The sequence below is a fragment of the Mesoplodon bidens genome (assembly GCF_964165515.1).
Source record: "Mesoplodon bidens genome assembly, chromosome: 8".
Lineage (NCBI taxonomy): Eukaryota > Metazoa > Chordata > Mammalia > Artiodactyla > Ziphiidae > Mesoplodon > Mesoplodon bidens.
In genome coordinates, this window is record NC_138165.1 from 91,714,010 (window position 1) to 91,741,303 (window position 27,294).

The 27,294-nt window shown below is 40.0% G+C and overlaps 1 protein-coding gene across 8 annotated transcripts in view; it reads right to left on the bottom strand.

The window, feature by feature from the left end:
• Positions 1-26,440, bottom strand: part of FN1 (fibronectin 1) — a 69,982-nt gene extending 43,542 nt beyond the window's left edge. For 5 of the 8 annotated variants that reach the window (XM_081243031.1, XM_081243034.1, XM_081243030.1 and 2 more), the window contains exons 1-17: positions 26,009-26,440; positions 24,980-25,108; positions 23,876-24,013; positions 22,392-22,523; positions 21,239-21,376; positions 18,399-18,557; positions 15,981-16,172; positions 14,996-15,175; positions 14,166-14,342; positions 12,973-13,125; positions 11,370-11,498; positions 10,206-10,349; positions 4,432-4,553; positions 1,648-1,828; positions 1,269-1,445; positions 317-445; positions 123-212 (exon numbers count right to left, since the gene is read on the bottom strand). In XM_081243031.1, the coding sequence (XP_081099157.1) occupies positions 123-212; positions 317-445; positions 1,269-1,445; positions 1,648-1,828; positions 4,432-4,553; positions 10,206-10,349; positions 11,370-11,498; positions 12,973-13,125; positions 14,166-14,342; positions 14,996-15,175; positions 15,981-16,172; positions 18,399-18,557; positions 21,239-21,376; positions 22,392-22,523; positions 23,876-24,013; positions 24,980-25,108; positions 26,009-26,171 (2,533 nt within the window). In that variant the 5' untranslated portion in view covers positions 26,172-26,440. The remainder of the gene's footprint in view (positions 1-122; positions 213-316; positions 446-1,268; positions 1,446-1,647; positions 1,829-4,431; positions 4,554-10,205; positions 10,350-11,369; positions 11,499-12,972; positions 13,126-14,165; positions 14,343-14,995; positions 15,176-15,980; positions 16,173-18,398; positions 18,558-21,238; positions 21,377-22,391; positions 22,524-23,875; positions 24,014-24,979; positions 25,109-26,008) is intronic. The other 3 variants (XM_081243036.1, XM_081243033.1, XM_081243035.1) reach the window with 1 other exon arrangement.
• Between the last annotated feature and the right edge of the window lie 854 nt (positions 26,441-27,294).

The window sequence follows — 27,294 nt, forward strand, 5'->3', positions numbered from 1 at the left end:
ACTGGTCCAATAATTACATACGAGATTTAAGTGATTTGCCTGCTCATAGATCAGAATCCTCTCCCTCACCTTTTATGGCATCAAGATTAACATGGGAGCCAAGAAGAGGCAGCTAAGCTGACCTGTGATGGGCGCCTGGGGTCTGCTCCAGCGAACGACAATCGAGGTGTCATCAACCTGGTCCACGGTAGGGTCAGGAGGGGCATCAGGTGCTAACAAAGAAAGGAAGAAATGAGAAAAACAGTCAGGAAATATTGCTATAGGTCTGTTTCACAGGAAAAAAAAAGTCTTTTCACCCCACACGGTACACGTGTACCTGTTGTCTGTGAGGTAGACAGGATCAAACTCTGTTCTCCTTCTTCGGATATCTGATAGACGTTCACAATGTATTTTCGGCCAGGAAGCAGGTCAGGGATATTCACAGAAGTGGCTGTACTGGGAAGATCTTTGAAATAAAAGGGAAGGGTTACTATCAGAGTGTACCAATCCCTCTAATGACTCCATAACCTATGAGAAGCATATTTTTGAAACTATGTATTCATTGGGGGGGAGTGGTGAGGGAAAACTAGAAGGAAATGTGTTATGGATAGTCAATAATTATCAATGCACTATGAGATAATTTTTCTCTTTTTCCCCCTTTTCCCAAATATTTTCTCTAAGAATGTATAATTTTAATCCACCCCCAGATTTGTAAACATAGTCCTCTGTAGTTAGAAGTCCACGTAGTGGCTATAGGTGGGGGATGATGGGGAGTGGGGTAGGAGGGATGTTCTTTTTCTTGATCTGGGTCCTAGTCACACAGTGTGTTCACTTGATAAAAATTCACTGAGCTCTATGTTTATGATCTGTGTACTTTTCAGTATGTATATTTATTTCTCCATGATAAAGTTTTTAAAAGTCCCCTAAACATGAGAATCTGAAAAGCATGAATGAGGGTATTGTGCCTCTCCCAAAGCTAACGTTTTCTCCACTGCAGTCCTCATGCTGGCAATTACTTCCAGGAAGAACACACTTTTGTTTTGTGGACCTGTGCCCAGGCTAATGCATAACACAGCTCCCATCAGGAACCGGGAAAGTGAGCATGGCTCAGGAAAAACCCAGCTCGGTTCTAAAAAGGATCAGTTGTTTTCCAGACTCACACTGGAGGGCCGTTTGTGCAGTCTGAGCTGTCAACTACTTCCGAACTTCCCAGGCCACCTGCGTGGATGCCCCCAGCCCCACCCCAAGCAGGGTTTCCCAGCAGCTGGTCATCAACACGTTGAGCTCACCCAGGTACTGTGGTTCATCTCCCTCTTCACTCAGCTCATACTCCACCCGGAATCCGGACACAGTGTCGGAAGCCGAGACCCAGGAGACCACAAAGCTGCTGGCTGTGATTTCAGTCACGGATTCAGAGGTGGCCACAACGGGAGAAAAGGGTGATGTCTCTCCCGTCACGGTGTTGCCTAGAGTCATAGAAAGAGGGGAGAGAGCCTTCAGCCATTGAGGAAATTTACTGGCATCGTCTGTAGATTATCAGATTATCAGGTTTTTAAAAATGTGGGTGTCATCCATGGAGTAATATGAATCGAGATGGAAGGCACTTCCTGCGGGAAGCCCAGGTCTGAGAAATGCGGGCACAGATGGGCTGGCGGCTGGGGTACATACTGGTCACCACGGGGCTTGTGCTGGTGGTGGTGAAGTCGAAGCGTGTCATCTCTCTTTGGCCGTAGTGCTGGACGCTGATGAGCTGGCCCTCGTATACCACACCTGGCCTCAGGCCTTTGATGGTGTAGGAGTTTAAGTGGCCTGGAATGGTGGCTTCCTTCCAACGGTCTGGAGAATTTTTCTAAAAATTTAAGTTAAAAAAAAAATCACACAAGTATTCACAAAGATGAACACTCAGAGATGATGTGGAGTATTCTTCAAAGAAGAATGAGGGGTCTATGCAGCTCCATTTTGGAGGAAAATCATGGAAAACTGGAATTGGAATAGAAACCTGTAGCAGAATTTGTTAACATTAATAATAATGATTATTAAAGCTAATATTTACTGATAGCTTACTACGTGCCATGCTCTGTGCTGCTTTCCTCACATCCTCTCATTTAATCTTCATCTCCCCCATCCTCCAAGTTACAGGTATTATCACCCTGATTTTGTAGGTGAAGAAACAGAATTATGTGACATGGCCAAGATTACACAGTGGGAGGTCCTGGGCACCTTCCTTTTTGCCAGATTAATTATTCAATTTAATATCAGCAACATAATATGTAGACCCCAAGTTTTGCCTTTCCCAACTTTTAAATTTCAATAATGAACAGAGATATATTCCTCTCTGCAGTGGGAAAAGGACATATATTCTATCTTTCACTTGGTGGGCTACAAACCAAGTTTCTTGCAGAGCAGTCAAAGGCATAACATTCCTTCATGACTCAGTGCCTGGGACAATCACATACAAGGTTTAACTGCTCTGGTTTTATGACTCATTCTTGGATATAAACCACCCCTCTAAAGTGGTTAGCCAACTTTGGGCAAAAGAATGCGATCTGCAGAAGAATGCGATCTCGGTTTACTTGATCTTTGTCTCCAGTTTATACTTTCACATCCTGTCCAACTTCATTAATATATCATGGCACAAAATTCTTTGCATTAAAATGTGTAGAAAAGAAACATCCTTACTTCAAACAAGTTGAGATCCTTTTAAGTGTATCTTCCAAACTAATATAAGTCAAAATATTTTTAATACCCAGTGATTTAAAAAAAATTATCCAATCAACCAGTTCCTCAATAATTCAAACACTCAAGTGTCCCTTTATATTTTTGAAATAAATGAAAGTGATCCTAGTACTCTTTAAATTTAAATATGTTGTGAAAAAATTAAATTAGTCATTATAATTAGCTCAGATTTAACAATAAGCCTTTCATGCAATGTGAACCTTGTTGGTTTGCTATCAGAAGAAAATACTCAAGAATAAACTCTCAGGTGACAAACATTAAGGAAAATGCTGAAATTGTTAAAAATTTCAAAGAAATTAATAACCTCCACTCTCTGAAGACTTTCCAACTTAATATACTTTGTATACCTATGTGTATCCCTTATTACTGTGGTCTCACATAATACTTCAGAGTTAAGTTTAAAGTAAATAAAACTGGTGATGATATGAAAAAATGAGAGACAATAAAGTGTTGGAGGGGAAATATATTGATTCCATCGATTAACATCATTAGACACACAGCTCTGCAAACAGCGGCTCCATATACTGCGGACATTAACAAAAGAGGGTGAGAGAAGAAAAAGAATGATTTCAACAGCTTGAATTTTTCAAAAAGAATTTAATACAACTCCATGAGTTGGTCAAATGTTTTGTTTTGTTTTGCTTTTAGTTCCTAGAAACCAATAGCTGTGATTAAAAGTGGGCATTTTTCTCCTGTGTTTAAAATAGTGTTTCTCAAATTATGAGTCATGCATTTTGGAAAGATAGCAGGGTGGGTCTGAGAGGGTAAGAGAAATTAAAATTTAATAGACCAATATCCTCCTTAGTGTGATTTCTTCAATTTCTAGATGATTATTAGGAAATCACAAGGTCACTCATTAAATACACTAACTATCCCTCATCTGTACTTCCCTCTCATCACTTTTCTCCCTTCTATCAAAATAACTTCATAGTATAAAAAGTAAGGTTTAAGAAATGATCATGGGGGCTTCCCTGGTGGCACAGTGGTTGAGGGTCCGCCTGCCGATGCAGGGGACACGGGTTCGTGCCCCGGTCCGGGAAGATCCCACATGCCGCGGAGCGGCTGGGCCCGTGAGCCATGGCTGCTGAGCCTGCACGCCCGGAGCCTGTGCTCCGCAACCGGAGAGGCCACAACAGTGAGAGGCCCGCATACCACAAAAAAAAAAAAAAAAAAAAAAGAAATGATCATGGAAATTCCCTGGCGGTCTACTGTTTAGGACTTGGAGCTTTCACTGCCCTGTCCGGGGTTCAGTCCCTGGTCGGGGAACTACAATCCCGCAAGCTGTGTAGTGAAGTCAAAAAAAAAGAAAAAGAAAAGAAATGATCATTTAAAAAGTGAACCAAAAAAGAAAGATTTAGCTTTTTTGTTTTTCAAATCATGGAAAATTATGTCAATATTTTTTTCCCTTTGATGGAGTTGCAAGACATAGAAAAACTTTATATTCTCTTTCCATACTAGATAAGAGTAATTTTAAGCCTTATCATTTTGAAGTCTTCACAAAGAAGATCTTTCTAACATGAAGAGTTAGTTGGTTTAAAGTACCAAAAAAAGCTAAATCAATATGTCAATTAGATTGACCACATATTGTTTGGTCGCTAAACAAATACAATGTGAATATAGTTCATCAGATCTATTGGCTCAAAAGCTGGAAAACATTTTCAGAATCTGTTAATTTCAAGAGCCGCAATATCCAAGGTTTCCAAGTAGGATACTCACAGGTTTCCATCTGAGAATGTACTTGGAAATGTGAGATGGTTCTGGTGCATTCCACTGGATGGGGTGAGAGTTGGGCTGACTGGGGGTCTCAGTGATTATTACTTGGACAGGACCAGTTGAACCTGAAAATGAAAATGTGAGATTTGGTGACCTTGAGTATTCTCTCACTTCAACTTAAAATTTAGTGCACATGGATGGCCATCATTAAAGACAGTTTTGCTTATCCGTAAGTGGGAGCACAATAAAAATTATCTGAGGGCTTCCCTGGTGGCGCAGTGGTTGAGAGTCCGCCTGCCGATGCAGGGGACACAGGTTCGTGCCCCAGTCTGGGAAGATCCCACATGCCGCGGAGCGGCTGGGCCCGTGAGCCGTGGCCGCTGAGCCTGCGCATCCGGAGCCTGTGCTCCGCAATGGGAGAGGCCACAGCAGTGAGAGGCCCACATACGGCAAAAAAAAAAAAAAAAAAAAAAAAAATTATCTGAGATTAATTTTTTACACATTGACACTGGAAATCAATGAGACAAATCCTTTTTTTTAAATTGAAGTATAGTTGATTTACAACGTTGCATTAATTTCTGCTGTACAGCAAAGTGATTCAGTTATACATACATCCACATTCTTTTTTATATTCTTTTCCACTGTGGTTTATCACAGGACATTGAATATAGTTCCCTGTGCTATACAGTAGGACCTTGTTGTTTATGCATTCTATATATAATAGTTTGCATCTGCTAACCCTAAACTCCCACTCCATCCCTCCCCCACTCCCCTTCCCCTTGGCAACCACAAGTCTGTTCTCTGAGACAAATTCTTTTTTAGCAGATAAATTATTGTGCTTCACATGAGAAATGTAAATAGAACTTGTTTATAAGCAAATAAAATGATTTTTTAAATGCCACTTAGTTTGCTTTCTTTTCCATTTTCAAAGAATTGTGAGAAAATTGTGGAACTACCCTAACACAAATAACATAATACAGAATACAAACTTCATTTCCTTGTTATACTAAACTTCTTTGAGGAAATTCTAGTTTGTGGAGCCTTTCATCAAGAACAAATCTACCATCAAGAAGGAAAAAACATTCCAAAGGCCATATGACATGATGTAAAACAAACACATTTCTAAATGGGGTAGAATCTTAGACAAACAGACAAAGGTAATAATTAAAGACTCAGTTTTTATTTCTCAACCCATCAGTCTAAGCATCCTATCAGTTTGGAAAAAAGTTTTAGTTTTATTTTTATTCAGGGAGTTTACTCTAAAATCATTCCATTGATTGGTCAAATTATTAAGAGATCAAACATATTCTTTCAAAAATATTTATCAACAAAATAACATTTTGTAGTATATACTAAATTCAATATTTCCACATCTTAATGTGGAAATATTGTTGGTATAACTATTACCAACAAAATTTAAAGTGTGGTTTGTTTCTTTTGTTTTTTTAAAAAAGGCAGGGCTTCCCTCATGGCACAGTGGTTAAGAATCTGCCTGCCAATGCGGGAGAGACGGGTTTGAGCCCTAGTCTGGGAAGATCCCACATGCCGCGGAGCAACTAAGCCCCTGCACCACAACTACTGAGCCTGCTCTCTAGAGCCTGCGAGCCACAACTACTGAGCCCGTGTGCCACAATTACTGAGGCTCGTGCGCCTAGAGCCCATGCTGTGCAACAAAACAAGCCACTGCAATGAGAAGCCCGAGCACCACAATGAAGAGTGGTCCCTGCTCGCCACAGCTAGAGAAAGCCTGCAAGCAGCAACGAAGACCTAATGCAGCCACAAATAAATAAATAAGACAAATAATTTTTTTTTAAAAAGGCAAAATAAGAGAAGTGGAATCAATTTCTTAATAGGATAGACTCCATTTAGGATAATAATGAAATAGATGGAAAATTTATGCTTGCAGAACAGAACACTATCTTTTTCCTAAACACTGTTTTTTAATGATGTCAATCAATGTTCAGTTTAGAAATAAAGTTCCTTGTAATAACCTTTCCAAGAATTTCTAACTGCCACTCTGTCAAACAGAGCAAAACTTTGCATGTTTAATAAAGCAGTTCAGCATATTATAAACAGTTTTAAATTTTCTGTAACGTCATAGAGAAAAATATTGATTTTCAAACTTAATTATTATCTTTGCTATTAAATTCTCTTTGAAAACAAAGTGTTTTCTAGCAGAACAAATATACAACTTGCATGTCTGGGTAGACTCAAAAGTTCTAGAATAATATACTCACTTCCATACTGAGAATAATTCAAAGTTGGCTGAAGACTAACAAACATTCTTTGAATCTTAATTTCATCTAATGCACATATTTGTAAGCTACATGAAAACCAAAATTAATATATAAAATTCTCAATTTTTAATTCTAAAGTGGTATATATTTCACAGAACATGGCAGGGTGTTTGTTTTAATTAATTGGCAGAAGTCAGTTGCATGACCCTCTTTAAATCACCCCTTTTGAAGATCCTTATGAACGTAAATAAGTTTTTAAAAATGAAGACGGAGGCAAAATTTTAGAAATGTGATTATTTAAAGTACTCCCATACATACCAGTAAATATAGGAATATCACATCCTTAAATTACTTACAATAATTGGTATAACGTTGTTTAAATATTGATCCTTTAAAGAAACCCTACCATAGTTTCCTCATGTTAAGAGACACTTGATACGTATTTTATTTAATTTAGCAACCATGATTTTGAGGGGAAACAGTTTATGATGCCATGAATGTACAGCACCAAGAGTCATCCCTAATGCAAACCATGAACTTTGGGTGATAAAGTGTCAATGTAGGTTCTCGATTGTAACAAATGTACCACTCTGGTGGGGATGTTGAATTAGGGGAAGTTGTGCATGTGTTGGGGAAGGGGGAACATAGGAAATCTCTGTACTTTCCTTTCAACCTTGCTGTGAATGTAAAACTGCTCTTAAAAAATAGTCTTTAAAAAAATTATGATGGTTAAATGTCCATCAAGATTAAGTTTTAGAAGGATAACACAAATGACTTTTACTGCCTACCGTTAAGCTTAATCTTGCTGCTATGTCCACAGGATGAGGAGAGTAAAGGAGAAGGGAGGGAAAAGAAACAGGAGCAGTGGTTTCTACTCAGTGATGGAGCAAAACAACAGAAGTTTTCTTTCTGAAATTTCAAGGGCTGGTTTGAAATCCTATGTTTTCAATTTCAGGCTTGTGTCATAGCTCACCTTTAAGGGAACTGCATTAAACAGTAATGGGATGTCTTGCATTTAGCACATTTTTGTCCAGAAAGAAAAGAAGCTGTCCATTATTTGTAAGGTCAATTAAATTCCAGCTATCACTCTATTCTGTTTTTGCTACATATGATTTGAAGACAAGAAATCTGAAAATTTTGACATTATTTAGATTTAAAATTTTGATAACCCTTTTGATATTGGTTAATTGGTAAAACTTTTTAAATTAACTGAGCAATGACTCACCACTGGGAAAACTTTACTCCCTCTCTTATTCAATATGATCAGACTGACAATAAAATAGTTAAGTAGAGAGATATGATACAATGTCTATACTTTTAAAAACAGTTTGAAATAAGGCCCAAATGAATAATTTCCAGTAATGGTGACCCCGGAGAAGTTAAACATTTATGAGTTTGCAACTCAGCCCTTTTTTCTTTATTTATTTTGCTGAGATCTGTGCTTTCCTGGTTGTTTATCGACAAACCGAAAGCCTCTTATCTTCTGTTAGTTTGAACATCTCTACCGAGTCCTCTGTTGGAGGAACAAACAGGGCAAGGCTCAGAGACAACCTACTGGTAATCTGTTGTTCCGTTATCCTTCCCACACTCTGAAAGCCCCAGAAGCCAGGCAGGAACCATTGAGCAAACCAAACACACAGATAAGACCCAGACTGCGTACCGAGGCCAATCTCCTCTCCCCTAAATCTCCTCTATGCTCAATGCGCTCTACTGTTATCCTTTTTAAAGAGTAGGAACAAGGTCAACACATGAAACTCCAACACAGGAAGATTCCCTCCCATCTAGATTTCATCTCTGGCATGTCCACCTAAAGGCCTCCCGCAAGCTGCTATGTGAACAGGCTTACTTTAAAAGAGAGAGAGAAAAAAGTTCTCTCCAATTCACTAAGAAGGAAATCACGAGCTTCCCTGGTGGTGCAGTGGTTGAGAGTCTGCCTGCGGATGCAGGGGACACGGGTTCGTGCCCCGGTCCAGGAAGATCTCACATGCCGTGGAGCGGCTGGGCCCGTGAGCCATGGCCGCTGAGCCTGCGCGTCCGGAGCCTGTGCTCCGCAACGGGAGAGGCCACAACAGTGAGAGGCCCGCATACCACACACACACAAAAAAAAAAAAAAAAAAAAAGAAGGAAATCACTTTCAAGATTGCCACACCACACCAACAACAACCATAAACGCAGACATTAAGAGCATTTCTTTAGAAGTTTCTATCTTTTGGTTGCATCATTAAAGAAAAAAAAAACCTCAGTTATATACTTTCTGAACTTACAGTAATTCTGCAATCAGATATTTAAAAATTATTACACAAAAAAATTATTTAAAGTGATTCCTACACACAAATCCACCATGAAATACAATTTAATAGCCAGGTCAATCTGTGCTGAGAGCCCGTTAAAGCCAAATCATCTTCTGCAGCCCAGATAGTGTCTGAAGACTGGGGAGAGGAAGGATTTTTCAAAGTTCAGAAAGGGTATATCTGGGTGGTTGGTTTCTAGGCTCACAGATTTTTAGTTTGTTAGTGCTGGTAGCTACCATCTCCCCATTTTACAGATGAGGAAATAATGAATGAAGCTTGACTTGTATCTCCTTAGCAGCATGTACAGAGCTGGGACCCATGTCTTGGCAAACACTGTCTTTGGCCAAGTTGTTTCATATCTTGTTCTCTATGACAGTGAACCTCTTATCATGTTATAAAGGGACTTAGTTAACTGAATCTTGATTTCTGTCATAGGCAGATTCCAACATCCTGAAGATCTCTCTTTTTGTTTCTGAATGTAGGCCCCATGTCTTAAGTTAACAGAGATTCAGGAGGCTTTGACCTCAGTAATTGCTCAAATAACTGATGCCTAAAAATTAGAGTTTCATAATTCAACCCATCTTATTGTAATTAATCACTCAGTGAAAATTAAATTCAAAAATTTTTTCTAAAATGAATAACACCTCCAGCTAGGCATTATGTCCTGTGACCTGAAAAAAATCCAGCAAAAAACATTTTCAAGTATTTGAACTGCATGGGCAGAGAACTGACCAAGTTACTCAACTCTTGACCCAGGATACTTTGTCCCAGGCTCCAACTGATCAAACAGGTGAACATTTTGACAAAAAGAGGGCCTGGATGAAATGCTAAGTGGACACATATCCTATGATGTATTTCATGCAATTTCTCCATGCATCTTCTCTGTTAAGAACCATAACATAAAATCTTGACCTTTACTCTCAGCATCGCTCACTTCATGGTTTCTATTTTCATGTACAGATGAGAAATGAAATTAGCCCGTGTTTTAACCTAATGGAATGTTCTACAAAGTTAAGAAACAAGTTTACATACAGGCACATTTTCACAGCCTTCTACTCCTTCTACTTGATTGGGGAGAAGGGAAAACCATTTTAGTAAAAAAATCGGCTGATGATTAGACAGTGATATGAGAAAAGGATGGGAAAGGTAGGGGACACCAAGTTAGGCATCAGTGTTAACAAACACTGATGCTGCCCTGTTTTTATAACCCAGTGGACAGTTCTCAATTTGCGGTAATAGAGCTACTTACCTGGATAGGTCTGTATGGGCTGGCAGCCCCACTCCCCAATGCCACGGCCATAGCAGTAGCACTGGTACCTGACTCCATGCAAAAACTTCTCCCATGATTCTCCAATTTGATAAAAGGTACGGGATTCTGAATCCTGGCACTGATCTAAAATATATACAAGTAAAAGATAAGCAGCCTTGAAGACTTAAAGCTACAAATTTAAATTTGGTGTGCTAGAGCACACATTCTTAGTTTTAATGAAAACTTGCAACTGTCCTTACAAATATATGCGGTTAAAAAATATTTTGTTCATATCTTTTACCTTACTAGACAGTTAATGGTCAAAAAGTACCAATTGGGAGGAGTAATTAGCTTTCTAAAAGAATATCATTTCTAAATAAAAACGTTAAGATTTAGATTTCAGTATATATTGACATTCTGAATATTAATTTGAGGAAAATAAATTAGATATTATATTTTATCCATTTTAATGCAAATGATTTACCATTTGAATAGCAAGGATAAAATATCACTTTATACATTTCTTCAAAATGTGGAGGACTTAATTTTATATATAAATGAATTGAACTAAATTTCAACTAATGAACACTTACTGAGCAGCTTCTAAGAAACCCTCTCAGGCCTCTCTCTGCTTTGGCAATCTCAGGTCAAACAAACTCATCTGATCAGTTTGTTTTCTGGGTGAGCAACATGTCTCTTTGAGTAAAGGAATATTAATGGATTACATTAAAGCTGGTAACAGCTCTTTTAAGGCTTAACCTTCACTACTTGCTTAGGTCTATTAAAAAGGGCAGCCAAGAAAAATAAAGTATTTGGAAGGAGGTATTTACTGGCATAATCATTTGTCCACATTACTGCACCGTCCAGCAAAGGAAAGTTCTCTTTCACAACAATAGTTATCTTCATGATTCAGAACCCCCCAAAAATTTGTTTCAATTAAAATAAACCTTCAGGTGTTACCAAATTCAGCAAAAATAAATGACTACCACTATCAAGATTATATATTGGTCCATGATTAGAGAAGAGACTTTGCCAAGCCCTCTGCAGGCCATGATCAAAGTCTACAGCCAGCTTCAATCAAGTAATATCAAATAACTCTCTTTACCTGAAACTTGCTAGCTATACTCAGTGTCCAAATCCAGCTAGAGACACGAGGCTACTTACCAATGGGATCGCACTTCCACCGGCCCCTGCCCTGACCGAAGCAGGTACAATTCAGCATGTGTCCCTCTTCGTGACGTTTGTGGAATGTGTCATTCACATTGTATGTGATGTCGTCGACGATGCACTGATCTGTTTAGAAACAGTGGGATGGGTGGAGAATTTTTAAGTTTCACTGATGAAATAAAAGAAGCTATGCTTTGCGAAGCATACACTTCCTTCCACGTAATTATCAACACCTCCCACTAAAGTAACTCTTCTATTGGCATAGAATAAACATTTTTTCAAAGCTTAGTCAGTACTACAATTTTTGCAAAAAAAAAAATTTCTTTTCTTATAGACTTGTAAAGATTAGAAATCAAAGTATACACAACAAATTTTAACTTTCGGAAAAGTTCTTGCTGGGTTGATAATGACCTTTAGATCTCTGCTTGTTGCAATAAATAGAAGGGAGATTAAACATACTTATAGGATGCCTAGCATGATGTGATGGTCTCATCTCTGGATTAGCAGGGGTGGGGAGATATTTGGGATTTGGGAAATAAAATACCATAAAAGGCATCTGCAAAGTTAAAAAAAACTAGGCCAAGTCTGTTGCTAACTCACTGAGATCCTGAGAAAATTACTTCCTTCTTTGGGACTCAGCTCCTTCCTCTGTAAAATGAGGAGTTGGTCTGTATGTCTTTCTAGTGTCCTTTTCAGCTCTGCAACATCATATGTAATTATTTTAGTCCTGAATTGTGTCACCCATTGGGCACCATAAAAGGAGAACAATTTCAGGCCACTGTCAACACAGAGGCTACATGGACTATTTATTAGCTCAGAGTTCTACCTAAATCCTTCTTTTCAAATCAAAGAAATAGAAAAACTAAAATAAAAGGTTTTAATAATTCAACACCCTTATATGCTATACCTGGGTCCAAAGGGGACAAAAACCAAGTGAACAAAAGAAATTGGTCTCTATGTCTTTGTTTCCTTAAATTTGGATCCAAACACATATAAGCTGGCAGAGGGGTGGCAAGCTTGGGGTCTTGGCCCCCATCTGTGCCCCTACCTGGATGCTCCATACTGACCCAGGAAAGGCCCCTTTAGACTCTACGGTCCATGACCCCAGAGAGATAGGCCAAGGCCTTCTCAAGCTCCCAGCTGAGAGCTGGTGAATGGTGACCCCCTCCTTGGAGCCCACATAGCTGGGAATGGGCCTAGAGGTGACTAATGAAGTATTAGGGACAGATGTTAAAAAAAAAAAAAAAAGAATAGCATGGTCTCTTTTCTTTACAAAAATTAGCCCGTCCTTTCTAGATAAGAATCCAACAGCACACCTACAAGCTAAAAGGATCAAGTGATTGTGTTCTAGCCTTTGAAGTCATACTTTTGGCTCAGTCTAAGTACTTACATCCTTGGAATGTTTCAGAATCTTAGAATTGCTCAGCCAGATTTTCTTAAGTGGCTGTCTAACATGCAAAATGTATCCAGCACAGTAGACTAATGGAGTGGCATTGCATATTTCTTCTCCTGCTTTTGGTAAAGTACAAGTTTTCATGTAAAAGTCTGCCTCTCTGTATTCTTTGTCCTCTCAGCTATCTTCATTCACAAGTGAGCATACCTCGGAGCTGGGAGTAGGCAACACATGTCCATTCTCCACGACCGTTCCCAACACACGTGCATCTCATCATGTGGCCCATATCATGCTGTTTGTCCCACTGGTCTCCAATGCGATACATGATCCCTTCATTGGTTGTACAGATTTCCTCGTGGGCTGTTTGGAAACAGATGAGAAACGTGTTACTGGATAAATGATCACAGGACTAAAATGTATGCAATATTATCAGTCCGCTTTGGTGATCTGAAGAGCTCTCACTTGGAAAGAAGTCTTGTGTGCCTCAAAAAAAATCAGCACTGCTCTGTGGGTGTGTAGAGTTTTGAGTAACAAAGAGAGAAAACATAGTCCAAAGATGAGGTTTGTTGTATGGAAAAATTACAGAATGGTTAGGAGATGTAAACCATAATAATGCCTACCCACTCAAAGGATTTGCAGTGTTCTAGAAGCCTGGATTTGACTACTGTCCCATAACTTTTTCTAGTCTCGGTTTATTCTAGATCAAAGGGAAACAATGTGTATGGGTATAGAATTGTAAGCTAACGTGTGCTTTCCTTCTAAATCCAACATTCTCTTTTGCTGAAATGAGAGGAATAAAAGTTAGCATAAGTGGTTTTCTTCTGATGTTTCATTGCCTCATATTCACCCTTGACAGTGCATGGGTTCTTGTTTCTATAATCAGAAAAATCAAAGGTAGTCTAGAGACTCTTGAAATTTGAAAACAAATAAAGGGTATTCATTCCCCTTTCTCCATTCACACAAGCTAGAGCCCCCCTTTAAAAAAAAGATCCCTACTAGTCAGAAACACAGATTTTGAGTCATTTTGGTATTTAATAAGTAATAGAGCTTATTCCAAAATGGCATGTAAATATTGAAGGTCTGTGACTAGAGCAGTCACTTAAATGTTTTAAGCTACTCAGTTGTGTGCTTTTTACAAAAGACAAACCTCTGAAAACATGTATATTTCCAGACTTTAAAAAAGTATTTTTATCATATTTACATATTTTTGGACATTAAATTATATGAATGGGATTTTTAAATCATATAACTAATTCTATAATTCCTATATATTTGATTGAACATATATCACAAAGTTTTCTGCTGTCTCAAAATTGTCTTAATGGGTGGAATGGGAGTAAACTGGACATTATTCTTCTGTCTTATTCCACAAATGATTGTCTACAAGGGCTTCATCTTACCAGCCATGGGGCAGAATCCAAACTTCTGGTCAGCGTCATAGTTCCGTGTGGTTCCACACCATTTCATGTTGTCCCTCCTGCCCTCGGATGTACAGTCGGTGTAGTTTTGGTTGTTGTACAGGAAGGGAAAGTGGCACAAGGCACCATTGGAATTTCCACCTCGAGTTTGAACCAAAACTGTCCAGAAGAACACGCAAATAGGAAGAAGAAGATTACAACTAAGCTTTCCAATGTACAGCGGGGAATTACTACAGAAAGGCTCTGAGAGAGCCAGGTTTCTGCAACTAATTCACAGAGAGTCTGTCTCAGAATAAAAGATGTCTGACAAGATAGTTCTAAGCCTCCTTAGTGTAGGAGGCTTATGACTGTATTATTCACCTTCACCTTTCAAACAGATTTAAATCCAATTTTCACTCTCATTTTCCAAGACAAAAAAAGAAAAAAGATTAAGTGGTCACTTTGACCACTGACATAGTTTTAACCAAAAGAAAAGCAAAAGCACTCAGGCCTGCCTCCTGTATATTCTTCAGCCCTGTGGGAGTGTCTAGTGATTTTACCATACAAATATCTTTAATCACATGACAATCCCAGTGTGTCAAAAATAAATGCACTGGAGGGCTTTTCCCTTGATGTCATTTCTCAAGATTACTGGGAAACTTGGAAGGATCTTTAGCTGAGAAGTTAGTTCCATGTCTCTTGGGTCCAGACTGCACAAAAGTGATACTTCTCAAGTGTAGCCTCAAAATAAATGGCTAGCTTGCTGGCCAATAAAAATAGGGCATGAGAAATGGGGTTTTCTCATTGTTTTGTTTTTCCCTTGGGACACTCACCAGTATGGTCTGTACAGAAAGAATATTTCTGGTCTTGTTCATAATTGGAAGTTGTGCTGCACCAGAGATGTCCATCCTGTCGCCCTTCTGTGGTGCAGGAGTAGAAAGTTCTGCCGTTGTAGGTGAATGGTAGGACGCAAGGCTCCCCATTTGAATTGCCACCATAAGTCTGGGTTATAGCTACAAGCATAACCAAAAGGGTCTCAGTAAATACAGCAGCATTTATCTCCCACCAGTAGCTCCTTATTTATACTTAACTGAGACTGAGCATGTGTCCTCAAAGGAAAAAAAAAAAACAAAACTGAGTATGACCAGCTGTAAGTATTAACCAGATCATAATATTGTCAAAATGCCTTATTCATGAAGCCACGTTTTTTGTGGGTAGAGCAACACCTGAGTTCTCCTTCTGACATCCTTTGTTACCAACTCTGCTACCATGCCTCAGTTTCCCATTTGCAAAGCTATATTACTACAGGTTTACTTAAAGATGCTGCTCAAGGGATACTGGAGGTGTATATACAACTCTGTTGGTGCTATAAGAATTAATACATGAGGCTGTACTAGGGGAAAAGTCGTGTGCCAATTATTATTGCTATAATTACTACCACTTTTAGAGCGCGGAAGAGATGCATTAGGTTGTTGAAAGAAGTTTACATTACAGAGTTTCAGAACTTTGAGATTTAGAGTACCAAATAGGGATGGATTAGCTATTCAGAAAGTAACCTCTTGTAACAACATTTTAGAAAAACAGAGACAGTACATAGCAGTTTAGTACTCACTACAGGAAAGAAAATACATAGATTAAAAAGACTGGAAGAAAACATATCAAATGCCAAACCCTGGTTGTTATCACAGGGTGGTAAGATCACAAGCTTTTCTTGTTTGTTTTATTGTTTTCCATTTTTTGGTAAATGAATGTATTGCCTTTCAAAATCTAAATAATAAAAACGTTATCAGTACTCTGTTTTAAAAATATGACGCAGACCTGTCTCTTGGCAGCTGACTCCATTGCCCAGGCAAGTGCAAAGCATTTGCTTATTTCCTTGTGTCTTCAGCCATTGCATGCCCACGGAGTAAACCACACCGCTGTCTGTGACACAGTGACCGTATGGAGCCGGCTGGGGGTGAGGCTGTGGCTGGTAAATGGCTGTTCGGACGTCTGTGAAGGAGCCAGACCCTAAGGGCACAAGAAAGGCAAGGCACAGAGCTGGTTTAGAGAAAACTACTTTCTGCAGTAGCTTTCTCGCATCTTCAAGGTCCCCTACAGATGACTCTGCAATCTGGGTTGTTACTGAGCTGGGACTGGAAAGGAATGCCCGTCCCTTTCTGCATTCGCTTTTGCACTCAGCCTAGGAAATAATCCACAAGAGTTTACCCAGGGGTTTCCATCTTCTAGCTTATCTGGAGCTACCGAGAGTATACTTCTAAATCACCAACTTTATTCTGCCACTCAACAGAGCAGATACCTTCAACAACTCCTTACTCACTCCAGCGAGCTCAGAGTTCGCGCCTTCACAATCCTCCACACCTCACCTGCTTTCAGCTCGCTTCCGACCACTTCCGTCCTTGCTCTACCTCTTGCCTCACTGAGCTGCTCATCGTTCCCTTCTGTACCCTGTGCTGTCCTCATGCTTTTCCCTTGGCCTGGAATGGTCTGTCTCACCCTTCCTCTCTTAGCATCTCCCATTTGCCCAATCTATCTGGGCCTCTCTCTTCCTGATACTGTTTTGAGAAGCCCCTGCCCCTCTGCAGCAGACCTATTGCCATTTGTGTAACTCTGAGCTCCTCCGAGGATGCCCCCGGGGCCGCTATATTGGAGTCTCTATTCGCTGCCCCTCCTTCCATGGTGTGTTTCTCCCCAGGATTAGCTGGGAATTCTGTTGTGGTGTTTTCTAAAACCAATCAATTCTCTTAATACTGCTTTCCTTTCAGAGTAAGACAACAGCATATGTTGATCTTTTCTTTAAACTTATAGAAATTTGTTCTCCCGAGGGCAAGGCCCAAGGAAGAGTGGAATCAGAACTGAAGCTAGAATGACTGATAGACTGAAGTCAGCATCTCCGTAAGCTAAACACTAGAACCCAAATACTTCACAGACCACAGTCCCAAAGTCACACATGTTGGGGGAACATGGCATCTGTATTCATACACCCCACCTGGCAGAGTCACAGTGCAAAGGAGCATTAAGATGCTGTAGAAGGTTCCATTTGGTTTAACCCTATGTTGCTCAAACATTTTTGCACAATGGAGCCATTTCAGTATAATATTAGTAACATTAATAAAAATAGATAACAATTATTGAATGCTTACCGCATTTAACCCCAACTACCCTTTGAATTTAAACTACTTCAGTAGACTGAGATTTGTAATTGTTTCTTTTTTTGGTTAGCAGCAATCTTACTGAAAATAATCAAAGAACTCAAAGATATTATCAAATCTAATCTTGTTCACCTTCATAAGTGCTCACAGCAAGATGAAAACTCATCAAAAGGAAAAAAATCCAAACAAGTAATTAATAGTTTTAGCTAGATGACCAATTGATAAAAGACTAAACAACAGTGCTAGCACACTGTGTAGTGAAAACTTGATCAAAACAGAGCAAGAATAATAAAGAAGTACACACTCGTGATTGCCCTATTTCTTTCTTTAGATTCTTACAAAACAAGCTACAACGCAAAGATCTTGTTCTTGTACTAGAAATAATTTAAACTTCTTTTATTTAAAAAAATGCTTAGATATTGTGTCATTCCTTCCCATCTCTAGGTCCCTCTGATTTTCTCAAATTGTGAATGCTAATACATGGAAAAAATGATTGTGCATTATTTTATGGAATGCAACAAAGTTTGCTGGAGCAGGGAAACCGCACATCAAGGATAGTGTCTGCTACAAAAAGAAGCAGAATGTCAGGACAAGGAGATATGTTCCATTCTGAAAAAGAACAAATGTACTTTACCCTTTTCCTAGCAGAAGAATCAAGTGATCATGTAACTCATCAAAAATCTCGCATTTCCATTAAAATGCACTTTAGATATTCAAAATACACATAAATGTGTATGTATATGTGTGTCTCCATATGCATATACATCTGTAGATCTAAATATATTTATCTATCTATACCTTTATGTATACATCATGTAGGTTAGCATTTTCTTAGACATCAGTTTTACCTCTTGGGGCTAAAACTGATTTTTTCCCCCTAAGATCCATTTTCTTTTCATTTTTATTTAAGTTTAAAACTTGACATTAAACAAACTTTTAACAACTAACAGTCTGCAAGTGAACTCAGCTTACTAGCCAAAACACTGCAAATCATCCTTCAATGGCATGTCAAGGGAAAGATGGATTTGCAGAAATGCTTTATGCAAGGCACCCCCATTTGGGTCCCACTGGCCCTGAGACTCACCGGCAGACGTGGTCTGCAGGGTTGTGTGCCTCTCACACTTCCACTCGCCACGGCCGTTGCCAGTGCAGATGCACTGGAGCAGGTTCCCCCGATTGTCCTTCTTGCGCCAGGTATCCCCAATTCTATAGGATGCCCTAGTGTCCTGATCGTTGCATCTGTCTGTGTCAGAAAGGAAGCATTGAAACATGTAAATCAGGTCGAGCTTGGCAAGTGCTCAGTGCAAACCTAAAATAAGAATAGAGTTGTTTTTAATAACGACCTACTGCGTAGCACAGGGAACTCTATTCAATATTCTGTAATAACCTATATGGGGAAAGAATCTGAAAAAGAGTGGATATATGTATATGTATGCTACTTTGCTGTATACCTAAAAAGTAACACAACATTGTATAAGTCAACTGTACTCTAATAAAAATTAAAAAAAAAAAAGAGTTGTTTCAAGCTTGGTGAGCTGTTTTTGGATGATAGGTTTATATTCAGCTGTGGTGCCACGGGTGCTAACTTCTGAAAGATGGGATTGCATTTGAAACAGTGTGAAGGGAGCTGTATGATTTAGTCTAGTTCCACTTCTCTGTCTGCCAAAACAATTTTTTTCATTCATTAAATCTTCATTCATTCATTCAACTCATTAAATTTGGTAAAAATCAAATCTTTCATTCATTACATTGTTTTCACATTGTTCATTTGACCAAATTCATCCTCTGACTTTCTAGTCTCCCCTCTCTTTCCTTATCAGGCTCTCCGGGCTTTCTCATAGTCATTATTGTATACAGCCTGCCTTTCCATAGGGGACTCTCTTTAGAAAACTAGGAACAATAGGGAGGCAAGTAGGTCTCAAAGGGTCTCCCCCAACTGCCCCAAAGGAGCAATTAAAAGATAGCAACATCTCTTTCTTCATTTGTTATGTAAAACAATTCAGGGGACTACCAACTTCTTCTACCAACTAAAATATTCTCTCCACTGGTTCCACCCCACCTCCACAAACACACATTTAACATCACTAACAAAATGGCCTCTTTTGAATTGCTCGGTGTTAACTCTCTGATGGAAAAGTGGGATTATTAATATAAAATGATAATTTGTAACTAAATTACTATTCGTCTATGTGTTCAATTATCTGGCAAATAGATTGTTTCAATTATAATCCAGCTTTGCCCATATGCTACAATGTGAGTAGAGACGATTTGATTTGTTTGTGAGTCAGAAAATCATTGCACTGGGTTAGAGAAAAAATAATTAGTTAATGTAAGTTCACACAAATACACACCCACATTGATCTCCCACCACAGCAGAAGTCTGAATAAAGATATCTTTGCTGGTTACACTTTTCCCCAAATCCCCAGCTAAAAGTGTTGTCTTCCCCTGAGGGGCTTCCCTGGTGGCATAGTGGTTGAGTCCACCTGCCGATGCAGGGGACACGGGTTCATGCCCCAGTCCAGGAAGATCACACATGCCGCGGAGCGGATATGCCTGTGAGCCATGGCCGCTGAGCCTGTGCGTCCGGAGCCTGTGCTCCGCAGTGGGAGAGGCCACAACAGTGAGAGGCCCGTGTACCGCAAAAAAAAAAAAAAGAAAAAAAAGTGTTGTCTTCCCCTGAACTTCCATTGCACTATTTCAGTATTTGTCTTGAAGTCCTTAATATTGTGCTTTGTAGAATGTGAATATGTATAAGCCTTTCTCATCACCCTGACCTATTTACTAAGTGCTCTTTGAAAGCTGGGTTAATGTCCAATTCATTTTTGCATCCCTATACCATCTTGTATAAAGTAGGGGCTTATACAATTTCATGGAATAAATGACTTTTCTTTGAGAAACTTTTCCCAACTTGCTATTAGAAGAGTTTTAAATAATAGATAAGAACTTAAGTCAAACATCTAATTTGTCTTAAGCTAAAACATTGCCTCCAAGGTCTTGGAATTCTGAGAATCATAATAAAATTTTAAATGCAAAAGATTTAATGAACTGGAAGGTTCTGGGAATGATTTGGTTAGATTGTTATCACTTTTCAGGACAGACTATTTTTTGCTTGCAAAGGATTCAAATTTGGATGATGAACATGCTAAGATGGTTAGGTACTTTAAGCTAGATAAATAAAATATGTTCAAAATTGTTTAGATTTGATTTTAAATTTATTTATAACATCAATAGTTAATGGCTGTTTTGCTTCAGCAAACTCTATAATCACTATTGGTTTGAAATTTCAAAAAAGGAGCCTTGAACCCCTAAGGCAACAAATAAGGCCCCAGGGCAATCTTAGACAGAGCAGCAGAGATTCCAGAGGGTAGCTTCTTTAAAGCACTAGTAAACCTAGAGAGACACCGTCCTTAACCCTAGAATAAACACATAATTTTAACCTATGGGGTAAGTACTTTTTATTTTCATCAATTTTGTCAATGAATATGCCTTATTTAAATTTCAAACATAGAAGGAAACCCAAAACTTTAGAGCTTTAGCTCCTTTCTATGTCAAGAGCACCCACATGCCCAAAGATGCATTTGCATGTTATTTTAACGATTTCTTTGTTACTTAGAAAATATCTCAGTGATACTTTAGATGAAACATTTGCAACTAATCTTCAGGTCCACAACACATTTGCCATTTAAATGCATATTAAGGTTTTTTCTCAGTAGCTGATAACCTAAGACCTTATTGAACTAAGTTTTTTTTCTTTTTTAACCTTAGTCTTCTTTGAAGAAGCAAAATAAGTTGCTTATGGAATTTTTCTTGACATCCACGTTGGTGGAATGGATGTGTTCTAAGTGACATCACATGACAATTCTCTCTAGGAATCCAGAACACAATGCCTGGTCTCATCTTTGACATAAAGATCTAAAACATACTTCTGGAGGTACAGGTGATGCGTCCACTGCCTTCTCCCAGACAAGTACAATCCACCATCATCCAGCCTTGATAAGGCTTTTCCCAGGTCTCCCCGACAACATAGGAAGTCCCAGCAGCGTGATCAAAACATTTCTCAGCTGTAGGGAAATTTGAAAGAAAAACAGAAAAAAAGGAGTATTTTGAATTGTGCAGTTTCCCTATAATTTAAATTGTACTGTGTAAGCAAAAATTCAGCCACATTTTTTTAAGTGGTACTCTGTTCAAAAAGAAAGGCACGCCCTGTAACTAAGCACATAGTGTAACCAAAGCGAAAGAAAGCTCGAGCCAAGTTGTCAGGCAGAAATTCTGTTCTCCTAATAAGTACATGGACTGTATATTTTCCGCTAGTACCATTATTCACACCAGTATTTTGAGTGAAAAAGATCTATGTACGTATCCAGAGGGAGAGTAAATATGCAAAATTCCAATCTTAATTATGAAAGACCAATTATTAATGACTAAATAAAATGACAAGAAAGCTATTTAAAATTTGGATTGCTGTAAAAACAGAGACAACGCAAAGAAAAATAAAAGCCTCTGAATTAGAGAACAATCAGAATAAAATTTATAGTAAAAAACTTTTAGATTTGTATCAATAGAATTCAGCTGAAGATTGACACCAAAAGAAACTCAGCAATTTTTATTTTGACAAAAAATGACCAAGGGGATGACAGAGCACACACCATATCGTGTTTTTGTCCAGTGCGTTCCAATAAAGAAATATGTCAAAAGGGTCATTTTTTTTCTTTTAAATAACTGAAATCAGATCTTAGAGATCTGATTTCAGTTATTTAAAAGAAAAAAAACTGAAATCAAAAAAAAAAACTGAAATCTGAAATCAGATCTTAGAGAAAACAAATGACTTCTTCCTAAATCTTTCAACTCTATCTTGTGTTTTTGAAACAAAATTAAGACTTCTACACGTGGTTGGTATTTTTGATCTGATTCTTTTAAGAAGACTACGGATTAATAACATTTCATTATTTGAAATAGAATTCTCAGTTTGTTATCTTTTTTATTGGAATTCATATATCTTGTCCAAGTAGATTTTGGCTCAATCCAATATTTTAACTGTGCCTCCCCACCCTTCATTCATCCCCAGGAGTCACAGACCTATGGGTTTGCAGGTCCATTCTCCTTTCCCATTACCGAGACACACACACTCCAACATGTAACCACCAGTCTCGTGTGGTCTCCTCCAGGTGTCTCCAATCTTGTAGGACTGACCCCCTTCATGGCAGCGGTCTGTTCAAGGTAAAAAGCCAATGTTAGAGAGAGTGGTATAGAAAATATTTTTAAGAACAAAAAGTCTCATGTTCCAACCAGGATAGGCACTTAGGTTAGCCAAAGTAAGAGAACAGCTTTCCCATCAGAGACAGGGGAAAAGTTAACAGGTCTGGTCACTTTGGGTCATTCAATTAAATGTCTTGTTTAAGCACAATGGGAAACCACAGAGAAAATTTGAATGGCAAAGAAAGGAGACATAAATCCTGGTTCCCCAGAGAGATCACAGGAAATTGGGTTCTAAAGCAGAAAAGAAAGGTTGCCAGGCATGGTTTCTACACATACACAGCGGGTTGAACCTGAGACTAATTCAATGAAAAAAGCCACATCAGGCCTAGCATTCCAGCTTTCAGGATGTGGAGAGTCTGTATTTCACCCTAGAAATGTCATTTTGATGGAAAGAAATAGATGTATATATAGCAAGTGTGGAAATCTGGGTACTTTTCTAGGCTATTAAACACAAGGGCACATGCAAAGGTTAAACTGTCCACTAGACTGTAAACGCAATGGGACACTGACTCTTAAGATTTACCAGTACACTTAGATAGAGCCTAACATTAAATATGGGAAAGGCTGATTGGGCTTATTCACAAGAGACTGATTTGTCTTTTGGACAGAGCCATCAAGTGACTTTATACAATGATGGATTAAAAAAAACTAAATGCTATATTAATAGAATCTATTGGTAACACAATGAATCATACTGGAAAGTTTGACTTAGCTGAACTAGAATTGCTGAGAGTCAGTCCAGATCCCAGAGTACCTGGAAACACTATCAGGCTAATCATTCCATATTATTCCTGGGAATAGAGAGATCTGCTTCCCGGGAATAAACTATTGCTTACAAAGAAACCAGACTGTTTCTGTGAGATCCAAGAGGTCTGGGCATTGCAAACAAGAAGAGCAGACCACACAATGGTTAATTCACTCTTTGTGACCATCTTCCCAATCACTGCAGATCACCACATGGGTAGTCTGGCTTGAAGATGCCCAGATAACGTAAAACAGGCAACTCCTCTAAGAATGGAATGGAACCCAAGAAATCCACATGGTTATGTTATGTACATACACGTGTGCACACACACACACACACTCATAAATGCACACAGACTAAACACTGACTCCACCTATGCTCAGAGCCATCTTCCAGAAGCACAGGAACCAGTCAGGTGGCCACAGAAGACTTCCTGGTCACCTGGGGTAATCCCCAAATTAGGAATATCCAGTCATGGATAACAGAAAGTGAGAGTGATGGTAATGGAAAAATTCATATCGTGCTATTTTAGCATCACTTGACAGAAGGCCATTCTTACTTGCAATGGTGCAGCTTATTCTCCCTCGCCCAGCCCCAATGCAGGTGCAGTCCCAGATCATGGAGTCTTTAGGGCGCTCGTAAGTGTCACCCACCCGGTAAGTGTTCCCGGTGTACTTGTCAAAGCAAGTCTCTTCAGCTGAGGAGAGAAGGACAGTCCACATGAGCCTTACATATGTAAAAGCTTTTCTCTTTCACTACTCCCATCCAAAGGAAAACTCAACTTTTTCATTCTATGAGTGGCAATGGTCAAACGGAAAGTTTTAAAAAAAATTGACGTGGGAGATCTCGATTTTACCCTAGGCTCTAACAAAGCCTCAGTTTTCAATCTTTGACAAGTTCTCTAATTTTCTGGAAATGAATAGCCATTGGAAAGGATTCTCAGGCCCTTAGGAAAAAGCCGTAACGCACGACCTTAGGACAGGCTAGATTGTGAAGGAAGGGCTTTGGATTCACCTCTCTGGCTCAGAAAGGCAAACCAATGTCCACATAAAAATAAACAATCTGAAGAGCCCCTCCCCCAGCCCCTCCCCAGCCACTGTCAGTTATTAATCCTACTATTCCATTTTAGCCTCATCAGTGCTTCTCTGTAGGAGTTGCCATAATTTACAAAAACTATATCAAGGGTCATAAAGGAAGGAGAACTCTGAAGTGGTTAGTGATTTTATGTTGAACTGCAGGGGACAAATCACTTTCCAATGTACTGTCCAAAGTGTTTTCTGCCCCATAATTTTACAGTTTAAGATTTGAAATTACTTTCTAATAAATTAAAATGTTATAATCATTTTTTTTGAGGAAGGAGGAACACACAACATTTTTCATTTTTTTCTTTTTTCATCAAAGGCTTTGGGAAAGTAAAACCCAAAAAAAAGACTCTGGGAACTACTTTGAGATACATTTGTTGTTTTGTTTTAAAGGTAAAAAGAACATGTGAAAAGCAAATATAAGCAGTTATTAAACATTTTTCAAGAGGAAATGACAAATAATTCCATTGGGGAAATGGTGAATGTAATTTTATTACTAATGCTAACTTTAATGAACAGGCACTACTTCTCCATCTATGAGAAGATATTAAGTACAAGACAGGCTCCCCCCCCCCACTTACGTTCAGGCTTGCTCTCGCAGTTAAAGCCCCGGCTCCCTCCATAACAGGTACAGACCAAGGCACTGCCCAGGTAGGTGCGCTCCCATTGTTGGTTTATCTGATAGTGTTTCCCATTGTCATAACAACCAGCTATAAAGAATTAAAGGAAAAAGTCACTAAATTTGCATCCTTCTTTTTTCCAAATGATGGAATTTTCTTGCACAACTAAACTGATGAGCCTAAGCAACAAATGTAGGGGAAAACGTTAACCATCAGAGCACCAGGAGAATTAAAAGCGACTAGATATCTAAAGAGTTAACCGCAAATTTGCACACGTAGATATTTGGTTATTCCTTTTGTTTTTCTTTTGACTTAGTTAAATGTTATACAATGATGTCACTTCCATCTGGCCAGGGGTCTGCATCAAAGGCGTGGAAACATTTTGAAAAGCAGATAACTGGGAACTACATTTTAAAACGTGCAAGGAATTTCAGTGCTCTTTGGAGGTAATAAGTCAAGAAGGGCAACGTTCAGCAGTTTCCTTTAGCCAAGGAAAAGGGAGGGTGTGTCTGAAAAACTGGAAGAGAATTTCTGATCTCTCTTCTTGGAGAAGCATCCTGAAGGCCTCAGGATGCAATCTGAACCAATAACATCTCATTCAAAGTAGGAGCAGCACAGTTATTTAGCTACCGTCTCCTCACCCCCGTTTTGAAAACGTTTAACCCCACAGTAATCCCACATGGAAAGTTTAAAGGCATACATCATTTTCTCTTTAAAGGCAAGTTTTGATGAATTCATAGGAGTTAGACCTGAGTTGGTAAGAGCACTGCGGGACCTCGCAGATCCCCTGTCCTCCAAGGCATTATCTTATCCTAGGCCCTCAGAACCAGACTGCTCAAAGCAAGTCTTTTGGTTCCCCAGCCGGTTTCTCTCATTAAGGAGTGCACACTCTCCACACACGCGCGCGCGCACAACTTCAGCCACAACTTCGGTTGGCTTTACGGGTCCCAGCCCTGCAACAGCCTGTTTCAGCCGGCGGTCGGTACTCACGCTTGCTTTGGCTGACAGTCAACGGGGACTGGGGTTGAACGATCTGCTGAGCCTGCCTCTTGCTCTTCGAGGCTCCGGTGGAGGGCACCGCTGTCCCCAGGGACAGGACGGTCAGCAGCAGCAGCAGCAGCAGCAGCAGCCGGGGCCCCGGACCCCCGAGCATCTTCAGACGGTGAGGCAACTTGCCACCAAGTTTGGTTCCCTTCGCAACCTGCGGGCGGAGTCCCTTTCAGTGCCGCCAAGAAGGTAAGGGCTGGAGGATGGGGAAAGGAAAGGGTAGAGGTACACAGGGGAAGGAGAGGACGAAAGAAGTTGTGGCTGCAGATCCCCTCTCCCCCGCTCGCGCCTAGGGTTCTCTCTCTTCCCCTGCAAAGCGCAGCCGGCGCGGGCGGCCGAGCCCCGAGGGCCGGGGTTTATATGGGACTGTCCCTTCCCGCCCCCCGCGAGGCCCTGGGCGCTGGGGAGGAGGGACCGGCTGGACTCCCTCCACCCTCCTCTCGCCGCCGCCGCCGCCGACCGCGCGCGGATTGGCCCGGGCTCCGGGTGACGTCAGGGGGGCTGTGGGTTCTCCTCGAACAAAAGAGATGCTGATCGCCCGCCAGGATTGGGCAAGAGAACTTTTTTCTGTTTCCTTTGCGGTCATCAAACTTTTGGGGAGCAAAGGGGAGGGATTGGGAAGCGGCTAGAAAGGGGTTGACTGGGAGGAAAGGGAGGGGCCGGAGTCGTGTGTAGCAAAGGGGTCGCAAGTCCATCCCCCCCTCAACCCCGCTTCCTTTTTCTATTTTATTGAGGTTGGCGGTGGGGAGGGGGGGGTGGTTGAGGACATTGCGTCTCCTCTGGAAAAAAAGTCTCTGCTCACTGGAGTGTAGTTCGAGGGGGAGGGTAAAACCATAAAGTAGCCACCACCTTGCAGCTGTAGGAATGTAGACTTTGCTGTCCCAGGGCGCGGCTGGCTTTCCTTCTGTTCCCTTTCTTTGGTTTACTGTGCACTGACTGGAGACTCACTTTCTTTGCCTTCACAGCTTCCTATTCAAGACTTCTCCCCTTCTAAACGCTGTGCCTGCCCGGTTCTGAGGACGTTTTAGCTGGGGGGCAGGAGGGAGAAACGATCCTTTTAATGAGCTTTTACTTAGTACCAGAAGTTCTGCGGGGCGCTTGACGGATCCGGGGGGTAATTCAGAGAACAAGGTTTCTTTTGAAAGGACAGAGCAGCAGTTTGCTTTTTTCCAAATATGCAAGAAAGTCTTCTTTTCCCGGGGATGGGATGCCTGTTACCACTGAAAACT